We start from the raw sequence: 11669 nt of genomic DNA, 5'->3' as shown, positions 1-11669 counted from the left end.
CAGATCCCTTGTCGGTAAGAATGAAGTCATTCAGATTTCAACAAGCGAGACTGTTTATTTGGGATCCAACCAAGCTCCTTACAAGAGATTTCATGACACTTGAACTGACTAAAGAGATCAGCCTGAGGGAAGGGAACCAAAGCTAGAACGTTAGGAAGACCTTTAATCCATTTACGCAGGTGTAAAGCAGTCACGATATGTTTAATTTCTGATTTCAAGGACTGCGTCTCATTTGTTTACTACTTTTATATGTGGTGGTTTATCTGTTTCAATTGGTGTCTTTTGTCAAAAAAAACTTTTGCTGTCAAAAGACACATTTGACTGTCAATAAAATAACTTAATTTGTAATTTCAACAGTGGTGTAAGAAGCATTCAGCAATACCACACTATGAAAATATTCTATTACAAGCACAGATGTGTCAGTAGCAAGTATCAAAGGTACTCATAACTGCATGTTAAGTGGCCCCAGTAATTTTATTACATGGTAAATTACATATTTACTGATGTAATTACTGAATCAGTACTACAAGGTGAAGCTGATCTGCTTTACTTTTAGGTAGTTTGATTTATAACAGTGCATCATCTTTTGTATAATGATCAAATGCTACATCAAATATTAATCTGGAAATATCTACAAGTGTTGATCTCCAAATGTAATGTAACAGGTAGGAGAGTAAAGATGGAAAGCTCCTAAAGCTTAGTTCCATATAAATACACGGATAATTTGTTGTTTTGTCGTTAGTGAAACACAATATTGACCTTGTAGTTGAAAAAGGAGCCTCATATAAGAATGACATTTCCTCCTATGGAGTCCGTTCATTCACATTCGGAGATCGATTCTTTCTATATATTCTAGTGTTTTAAAAATAGTGATTTTGATGCGATCATAGTAGGGACCCTAGCACTACCATTCAAAAAGCCATTTGACCGAAAAACGAGAATACGGTAAATCTTAAAAGTGGCGCTTCTGTCCTAATTATGCTTTTAAACCAATGGTTCCCAACCTGGGGTCCGGGGACCCCTCAGGGGGGCGGCAAAGATCACAGGGGGTGCGCAAGTCTTTATCTGGTTTGAGGTTGAGGTAAAAAACTAATATTTGCACATGTTAAACAAATTATGATAATACACTAGAATATATAATGTATACAAAAGTCTGTATAAAAACTATGTATTTTTGTTCTCACTTAAAATTGTAGGCAGGCTACTTAGTAGGCCAAACCTCCGGGACCTCTTAACCTGGGACCCTTGCTGTCATCAGGTCAGCTGCTAGCTGCTATCATCCTCGTTTTTCCTGCCGCCACGGTAAAAGTGCTGATAACTCCTCTGTATCAAAAAAGAAAGTAAGGCTCTATCTCGAGAGTTACCTCAACTTCGGTTTCGGAGGGGGGGCTCAGCTTTTCTTAGACATAAGTAGGGGGGGGCGTCAAGGAAAAAAGGTTGGGAACCACTGTTTTAAACGAAAGTTTGACTCGGGTACATTCACAAAAACACCCTAGGTTGCATTTTGGCGAGAGTTACACTTTAAGGCCAACTCGGCCAACTTAATGAGCCTGCCTGCCTGTACTCTAATGCCCCATTCTGGCGACAGAAGGAGAAGCTGCGGAACCACAGCCTTTGGGTGAAAGATAAAGAGGGTGTAAAACAAGGTTTGAGATCACTGTTCCCAAATTCTCAGTATTGTAAACTTTAGAGCAATATGAAGAACAAAGCAGTGGATCCAAACACTGAATAATAGTAATGTAGAACAACACGAATATGCATATGATGGGAGTTAGAATAAGATGTGTATTACATTTGCTGTTGTTTTTAGTAAAACATCACCAGATGTTCTGAAAATGTGTAATATATCATCCTGATACAAGCCCCTTTTGCTCCTCTTAGCTGCAATATCAATGTGAGCACTACCAATTATGAAGTTACACTAAACCACTCACTGGGTATTTGTGTAGACATCAGTGGCAAACATGCACATTATTTCATAATTACAAAAAACATGAAATTTGCAGATTACCCTCTCTAATCCAAGGACCAACTTGTTCATCTTTGTACAATATTGCATCATTGGCTGAAAACCAAAAGTCCATCTGCCCTAAATTAGTTTGGAATGACAAGATGTGTGTGACTGGCATTGGACTTTCTGCAGCCTCTGCTGGCACATTTCATATGTTATGATGACGCAGAGCAGACTCTGGGGATTATTTTTTTTATTTGACAAAGTAAAAACTGCCTCCTGAACTCAGTCATATTATATATAAAAATGTGTGATGTGCTGCTTTTTCAGGCCAGTATAGTCCCAACAATTCTTGAGGAACAAATCCCAAATTTTAAATCTAAGGCAAAAACTTTTCAGTGTTGCATGCTGCTAATGCTCTAAAATGAAATGAGGGAATATGAGGAGCAGCAGCCCAAATGACCATGCATTATGCCATGTAAGAGGCAGCTGGGATTACTAAGGATTATAGAGTTTAAAGTTGCAAAGAGCATTGATGCTTTAGAATGAAAGACACACACAGGGTTCAAAAACCCCAGTATGTGTTTGAAGCAACAGAGGTGTTAAAAGGTAAATTAAATATTTGCTTTCATGGATAAGAAAACTAAGAAAGACAACATATGTAGGCTACAGCATTAACTCCTTATCTTTGAATGTTACTGCCCAGGAGATTAGCAGATTTTATGTAGCGTAGTGTTTAAATAGTATGCTGCTTCATGCAGCATTATGTAAGAGAAAATAAGATATGTCCAAATAAAGATGAAATTCATGTGTGATCTGTGCTGAAATAGCTGAAATTGAGTTGATGAATGAATTCCCATTGTCTTGTGTCATACAGAGTGCATAAGGATTACAACAAAAAGCAGCATCAATCCCCCACCCGCAAATCATATGAACACGCCTGAACAGGCAAGAAAGCAGATGTGTCTGTGCTCCAGAAAATGAGAGCTGCCAATCTCAGCCAGTCGTTTAAAACCCTGATCTTAAGTCAATAGAAGCGGGACCCAGCAGAGATGAACTGTTTGCATCACAGGAGACGGATAGAGGAGGGGGCTTGTGTGATCTGATCATAAAGTGACTGCAGGAGGGGATATTGGAGAGGATGCCAGCGTTTGAGTATTATGTCAAATGAACAATGCCATTGACCGAGGCATATCCGAGATGCCATCTGTCTGTGTTGGTCGCCACAAATCATGTGGAACACATTGCCTGCCATGTGTTGTGTTCGCAGAAGTGGGAGACATGGAAAAGTGACGTACATGTGCAGTGACGCAGAGAGGATTAAACACATGTTAATGGAACTTTACAGTTACAGTTTGTATAGAAATATGACTTCATCAAATGACTTCGCTCACTTCAGTGGTAACTAACTGTGATAATCAAATTCAGTCCTTTGTCTGCGAAAGGGAAACTTTCCAGTGTTGACAATTTTCAGTCCTTGCAAGTCCCTGCAAACAGCCATACTATATGCTATAGGGTTTTTTAAGCCTTTAAAGGACAGGTTCACACTTTTTCAAGTCTGTCTTAAATTAGTCTGGATCAACAAAAGTACATTTCCAGGATAAAGCCTGACTGTGGTGCCGTTCTCAAAGTCCCTTTGTTACGGGAAACAACAAAAAACTTCAAGCTATAAAGCTACACGCTGAAAATGGCAGGTTTTGAAGAAAATTTGAATCATGCAATAAGGCAGGCCTGCTTGGATCTTTTGGTGAATGATTGTAAAGATTAACAAAGAATATGTTTACGGCATTTACAATCTAACTAGGACGTCTTGGGACAGATTGGATGATGGAATTGCTGTGAAAGAAATACACATGGCAATAGAGATCAACAGTGATCGCCCACTTTTTTAACGGCTCTGGTTTCGGAAGTGTTTTCCCCATTCATTATCTCAATTGATGTTCCATTAACTGCTTGAGTTTTAAGCCTGGAACCAAGCCAACCAGCTCAGCGAATCATGACCATAAAACATTTGATTCAGCGCAAAATAACATTTTGAAAATGGCAAAAAGGCAAAGGTACAAGACTGTACAGAAACTATCACAAACTTCAATGATAGAAGCTCGCTCTAGCCGTTCTAGGTTCAGGGGTGCGGTAAACAGTTCCATGGTAACAGCGAGTTCCACCAATCAGAGACGTCGCTGTTACGCTTAGGATTGTGGGCAGTGTAGTATTTTTTCAAAGGATCGTGAATAAAATGTGTTTTTTCTTAAAACAAGGTTGATTTCATATGGACTTCTATCTTCTTCATAAGCAGAAACTTTCGTTTCACAACCTCTGAGCTCGTGGTAAATCTACCTTGGATGGTTGAGACGTTAAGGCTGACCTTATGGAGAAATGAATGGAATTTTTACTTCTGGAATCACACTGTTGAGCTCTATACACTGTTAAGAGCAACTTATGTTTAACCGTGTATCCAGCTAATTTATATAGCTTGCGTTACTGTATTGTGTGAACAGTTAACTTCATTTAACATGTTCTTATTATTATTTGGCGTGTGGTGTTTTCTTTTGCGGGGGTGCAACTGTTCCACCAAAACAAGTACCTTCCAGAGAATATTTTGCAGAGCCCCATCATCGCTGCGTCTGGAACTTAGCACAGCCCAGACGATTGTGATTGGTTTAAAGAAATGCAAACAACCCAGAGTGTTTTTTTTCCTCTTCCAGTTTGTATCGCGCTGTTGAGATAGGTCTGGCAATGCAAGACTAGTCTTAAATCAATTGTCAGGTGCCCATATGAAACTGGTTTTATTTGCTGTAATCATTCCTCCTGTTCATACTGGCCATTAAAGCAACACCAAAGCACTTTTCCTCTTCGGTCCCCCTACAGGTTGGAAGCGGAATTGTCCATTACCGCTGTCGTATGTCTCATTCATGTCTCAAACTTGCATAGTGCGATTATATTCAATAGAGGGCCACAAAACGAATGCAGAAGTACTGTTCACCCTGTTACAAGTTGATGAACCACTGAAACGATTTTGGAAACATTATTTTAAGGTACAAAAGAATCTTTGGTGTTGCTTTATGAGACCTCTTTCTAATGTATTTTCAATGTAAGTGATGAAGAACAAAATCCACAGTCCTCATTCTGTGCAAAAATGTATGTTAATATGAGGCTTCAACATCCTGAGTTAGTCAAATCAAGTGCTTATCTTCCAAAGTTACAATCATACTATGAAATACTTTCTTTGTGTTTCCCCTGACAGTGTTTCCTTGCTGAGCTGCAGTGGAAGGATAGTAACAAAAAGAGAGCATTGTTGTACTAAAAACACTGTCACAAACGATCCACGTGATATTGACTAACTCAACTGCTGAGCCTCATTCAAGCTTTAAATAAAGTTTGGAATGCATTTTGTAACAAAAACTGTGGATTTTGTCCCCCATCATCAAATTGGAAAAAGATTCACATAAAATGCACAGTTTAATTATTAACTATTTAATTCAAAGCCAATTTTAGTGTTACCTATTTACTATAAACTAATAAAAGACAGTTTGACGTTTTGTGACTCATAATGCTGCTTCAAAAGAACTATGCCAAAGGTAAATGTCATGTGTGTATGACTGTACACACACCACACACACACACACACACACACACACACACACACACACACACACACACACACATGCACAATTCCATTTTAAATGAAAAGCTGTAATGAAAGATTTTATATTGTCTATTTACCCAAATCCACTGATAGATAATATGTGTCTTCTTGCTCTTTCAAAGAGCAATAAAATAACACATATTAGTAGCATACTGTATACTAGTTTAAAATACTAGTTTTTAAATTCAATTAAATAAATCTACTGACACAATCACTTAATTATTTCACATAATCACCATCTGGTTTAAGATATTTTCTTGTTGTTCCAGAGCCAGTATTATGTTACAGTACAAATATATCAACTGAATTGACAATGTTGAGCCAAAAAGAAATTAGTCTGATAAATAGATAAATACATAAAACAACATTAAATTGCTAACAAAGAATTACATAAAGTATGCACTTACTACTGAAAGACTTGGTAGAAAATATACTCATCAGAAGCAATTGTTGCTCACAATTGCTCCTACATTTAAATCAATCACAAAGGCTTCATATAAAGCAGCAGTTTAGAATGAGTGATAATTGACATTTAAACATATCATGATAACAAGACAAACATGTCATATTTCAAACTGCAAATCCTTGAATTACACTCTTGACATAATGGTCATCATTCACATCTGTGCATCAAACTCCCTGGCCTAGAACAGAGGAAGAGATGAGATTAAAACCAAGGCAGACAACATGGTCATTCTTCTGAATATTGTACTCATATGAGTACTAAAGTTTTCTATTATATTTTACAAAAAGAAGAGATGTTCCGATACCGATACTGCCTAAAAAGCTGGTATCGGGAAGTACTGGAGTTTATGCACCGATCAGATACAACGTAAGAAAGCCCTAAAGAAAATCTATGTTAAAGTAGTTTATTTATGTTCTTTTTCCGTTATAACTGACTGTCAAACTGCATAATAAAAGAACGTTCTGTGGCGTTCATTGTTTGTGTTTGTTCATCACAAAGAGTTTAACCTGAGCCAGACCGACAACAAAGATAGAAATAATATCACATCCATACAGGGATAGTAGTATACAGCTGTTAAAACATAATAAAATATATGACACACTGGTATCGGATCAGTACTCGGTATCGGCCGATACGCAAGTTCAGGTATCAGAATCGGTATCAGGAAGCAAAAAATGGTATCGGACCATCTCTAAAAAGAACTGATAAAAGATGAAACACTGGTCTATTATAAGGTCAGTTTCATGTTTTCCTTTGTTGGTTTCACAAAAAATTTAATATAGTTCAGCTGTTTGTCTGCTGTGGTCGGCTTTGCCTTTATGTTGTCTGTCCTCTGACCTCCTCCTCACCTTCCTGTCTTCACTGGAATCTTTATTAAATAGGCCCTCGTCGCTGGTGGCCTGCAGGCTGTCGAAGGTGCCCTGCCTCTCCCGCTCCACCCGGGGGGAGCTTCTTTCCATCTGCCGGTTCTTCCAGGACTCCATGATACCCTCCAGGCAGGCAAACTTAGTGTCAGTGGTGCAGGCAAACATACCTATAGGCACAGCAAGCACCATGGCTAAAACTATCACCACTATATGAATCAGCTTCTCCCTCTGTTCCATCTCAGTAATGTCACTTCCTGTTACAAACACAATGCACTGTCCTGGACGCGGTATCTGGTTCTTAAGGGTTACACAGATTTCATATTTGGTAGCAGGCATCAGATCAGAGACAGAGTAAGAGTGAATCCCAGGGCCGATATAGACCATTTCTTTCTTATCAGTACCTACGTCGCCAAAGTGGATTGTGAACCATGTTTCAGCTGGGCGGTCCAAGGCAGCGTACCACTCAATGATGATACCACGTACTGTCTGTTTGGCGATGCGGATGTCAATGTAGACATTTTCACTACTGGCAGCAGGTGGCGGAGCTAGGTTGCCAGGGAGGAGCGATGACTGGGAGCCTTCAGGAGATTGGACGTCCAGGAGGATGCTGACAGAGGAGTTTCCAATGAAGTTGACGGCAGTGCAGGTGTAGACACCACGGTCAGCTGCATGAAGGAAGGGGATCACCAAGAGCGATCTGATGGTGTCTTCGCCCACTCTTTCCTGAGACTCTAAGAGTAAAACAGGGATATCCAATGTTATTTGAAAAGACATGCACGCTTAGACAATAAAAGTCAGTTTGGGAAAACTCATTAATTATCTTAAGATATTTCCACACATCACAAGTTGAACACAAATTATTCAGGTAACTTTTTCCTCAGAATATAATCTGAGGTGGAAAAAGAAGTCAATTAATTAAAGGTCCCATGGGATGTAAATTTCACTTTAGGAGGTTTTTTAACATTAATATGAGTTCCCCCAGCCTGCCTATGGTCCCCCAGTGGCTAGAAATGGCGATAGGTGTAAACTGAGCCCTGGGTATCCTCTTCTGCCTTTGAGAAAATGACAGCTCAGATGGGCCGATCTGGAATCTCCTCCTTATGAGGTCATAAGGAGCAAGGTTACCTCCCCTTTCTCTGCTTTGCCCACCCAGAGAATTTGGCCTGCCCATGAGAAAGAGAGAGACATCATGGCTTGCAAACAAGCAAAGTGGCAGTTGGTCAAGGCCACACCCCCACCCTCCACCTTGCCCCCCCTCTCTCCTCCTCAATAGCATTTAAAGCTACAGACACAGAAATGGCACATACTAAGGAAAGCTCATTGTGGGACTGGCTCTAGTGGCTGTACTTCTGCACCAAGGCTGAATTTCGGGAAAGAGACTTCAGATACAGTATTAGGGGACCACTAAGGCCTATATAAAAGCATCCAAAAAGCAGCATGTCATGGGACCTTTAAGATACTTGTGCCCATTAAAAAGAAAGTCTGACCCCTACATGCATACAGAGACACAAAAAAATAGAGGCACAGACATATACAAAACATCAACAGCTTTAAGATAGATACAAATTGTAGGGCTGAAAGTAACAATTATTTTCATTATCAACTTATCTGTCAATTATTTTCTTTGATCACTAAAATGTCACTCTCACTGAAAATAGAAAACGATGCCACATCTCACAATTTGTGTAATTCTGAGATGATGTGAACAAATTGCTTTTTCTGAGCAACAGTCCAGAACCTAAAGATATTCAATTCATTATGAAATAAGACAAAGAAAAAAAGCAAATATGCACAATTGAGAAATTAAAACTAGAAAACGTTTGTCATTTGGCTATTTTTTTCATGTTTGGGGGATTACGTCAGAGTATAAGGACATTGTAATATGTTACTTTTTGGGATAATAGTTGCATTGGCCTATAACAGAACTATAAACATTAAGACATTATTTATTTTAATTAACCAGTATGATGGCAGCGTGCACGGTCACAGTGGCTCTTGGCTCCCTGACTAGGTGCTCACAATTTCGTTGTATGGGTCTCTGTGCAATGGTGCAATGGCAATAAAGGTTTATCTATCTCTTATCTTATCAAGCCAGTAGCTACAATTTATAAACCCTTTATAAAGGATGCCTTATTATTGTTTCGGACAATTTTTCCTTTGGTGTGTTGACACACTTTTTATTTCATATATATATTTGGATTTGTATATGTATGCATATGTACGTATGTATGTATGTATGTATATGTATATATAGGTACATGCTGTATGTGTATATGTATTTTAAGTTTTGTTCGAAATAAAAATAAATGAAATGAAATTGTAGTGTTTAACTCATTGATTTGATGGCTATTTTTACTTCTATTATGATATGGTACAAATCCGTACAAAAGTATTTTTACTTGTTTTTACTCTTACTTAGTGACAGCTACTCTACCCACCTCTGGTTTCTGTCCAAAATGATGAGATAGATGGAGTGGTGGTATAGCAGCAGGACACAGCAGCAGCAGCCTGGTTGCTATAAATTTGTTTATAATTGCTTGCTGTCATGAGGTTAAGTCAACTTAATTACACAGTAGCCCGACACGGCTGATATTAGATAGCCTAGTTCACTATAATCTCCAACACTTTTAGTCAACACTGATGGTGTTGTGCAGATTGACAGAATCAGTGGTGATTATTTCGCAGCGGTCTAATATCCAGATTTAGCTCTCCTCATCTTGAGGAGGGGTTATAGGTCTGCGATTAAAATGCGTTTAAGTATCTAATTTACCACAAGATATCACTCGAGCTAGGCGTGTGGATGACATATCGTGGATATCACACTCTTACCATGAAATCCTCTGATTATCTTCAGGCCATATGTCCACCACACCGCGGGGTCTGGCCTGGCCTTGGCGAGGCAGCGCAGGGTGATGTTTGCGCCCTGAGGCATGCTGAGGGTGGAGACAGGGGTGGTGACGATGGGCTTTACGCACGCCTGCAGCTCTACTTCATGAAAGAACTTGCCCGCCTTAAAGTCCGGCCCTGAGCAGGTCAAGTAGGAGTTCATCAGTATAATCGGGGGGCGCAGGGACCTGATGAATTCCACGAAGCCCTTCAGGCGGCAGTCGCAGAGCCACGCGTTGTCGTGGAGCGCAAGGACGACGTTCGGCCCGAAAGCGGTCGCGTCTCGCTCCTCCGTGCTCTGTAGTTTTTGGTAGAGAGGCCAGTTTATGAAGACTTCCTTCGATATGACGGTAAGCAGATTGAAGGATAAGTCTAAGTAAGTCAAACCTGGCAAAAATTTTAACGCATGCTCCGGCAGGACGTCCAGCTGGTTGTGCTTCAGGTCCAGGATCTTGAGGGCCGGCGCGTCCTCGAACGCTGTCCATGGTACTGAACGGAGCTTGTTACCTTGCAGACGAAGCTCGGTTAAGTTACCCAAACCCTCCAGAGCCTTTGAGTTTATCACTGTGATATCATTAAAGTTCAACCACAAGTTCTCCAAGGCGGGCGTGTTTGAGAATGCCCCTCTGGATATTTCAGTGAAGTGAGATTTTTCTATTCGTATTTTGGTCATATCATCTGGAAGGTTGTCTGGTATGGCCCCGAACGCGTTCTCCTCCATACATATTAGCGACCTATGGTTAATGGGAAGAGTTTAAATGAACATTTGGTTACTGTGCAGCCTGATGTTTTATAAAAACAATATACTAGGACCACAAATTAGAGATACAGACTTCAATCTAGCCCCAAGCTTTTTTACTTTTATAAACAACGTACTTTTCACATATGTCTTAATGTACCGTCACCCACTGACACAGATTAACAATAGCTCTGCCTTGGTGAAGCTCGAACTACATGAAATCAGGTCTTACCTTCCATGACGGTCTTCTACACAGCTGCACCCGCTTAAACATTGAGAATACGTTTCATACGCCTGGATGTTGAGCAAAGCTATAACTAGCAGGTAACAAATTATGTCCATAGTCCGCGAAAATTCCTAAAATTGAGGGCTAAATTCGTGCTCAAGACATGTCGAGTGCGTCAGACGAGAGAAGCCTATTACGCTTAATCCCTGACGTACCGCGCACTGAACAAGTGGCATCTAATTCTTGGTAGAGACATGATTAACACTGGACAGTGTTAGAAGGTCTGATACCTGGCTGATTAGTCAACCTTTATGAATGTGTGTAACTTAACCAATCATTTACTAAGGCTTTATAGTTCACTTATAGGCCATTAATAAGAACAAGTTTGTTGGTTGCCAGTTTGTGAGCAATCCCTCTGACTGGTATTTACCCTTCCTATTTGGTAATGAAGCAGTTATAAAAGTTGGCAATCCATTAATACATAGTTGTGCGTTTTACTCTCTAATCATTCATCAAGTCTGTAGCTATACAAGTTAACATGTTAATAAATCAGTTTTGGTCTAGATTCTCTGTATGTTTTTTTCATAAAATAACTGATAGAGGGTCTTACCAGTGAATTAAAGAGCTAAAAAGAAAAATGTCCTGCTGGAAAATCTGGAGGAATTTTGTACAAACTGGCAACCCAAATGTTGTTCTTATCATCGCTTATAACTGATTTATAATTAATGTTAATTATATTAACATTAATAAAGCCATTATAACTTGCAAACTTTTTTATAAACAGTGACTTATCATTAAGTCTTAGACCACCTGAGACAGACACTGAGTTGGCTAATCGTGAACTCATTCCTGTAAATAAGTTTAGTCAACTACTATCAAACCAGCCACA

The 11669-nt window shown here is 39.5% G+C and overlaps 1 protein-coding gene across 1 annotated transcript; it reads right to left on the bottom strand.

Annotated features, from left to right (window-relative positions):
• Positions 1-6836: 6836 nt before the first annotated feature.
• On the bottom strand, positions 6837-10896 carry lrit2 (leucine-rich repeat, immunoglobulin-like and transmembrane domains 2). Its single transcript, XM_078273758.1, has 3 exons — positions 10787-10896; positions 9759-10549; positions 6837-7660 (listed from the first exon to the last, which is right to left on the bottom strand). The coding sequence occupies exons 1-3, from the start codon at positions 10894-10896 to the stop codon at positions 6837-6839; spliced, it is 1725 nt and encodes a 574-aa protein (XP_078129884.1).
• Between the last annotated feature and the right edge of the window lie 773 nt (positions 10897-11669).

This window comes from Sander vitreus, chromosome 17 (genome assembly GCF_031162955.1).
Source record: "Sander vitreus isolate 19-12246 chromosome 17, sanVit1, whole genome shotgun sequence".
Lineage (NCBI taxonomy): Eukaryota > Metazoa > Chordata > Actinopteri > Perciformes > Percidae > Sander > Sander vitreus.
The sequence above is the reverse complement of the archived record's forward strand: the minus strand, read 5'-3'. Positions and strand labels throughout refer to the sequence as shown.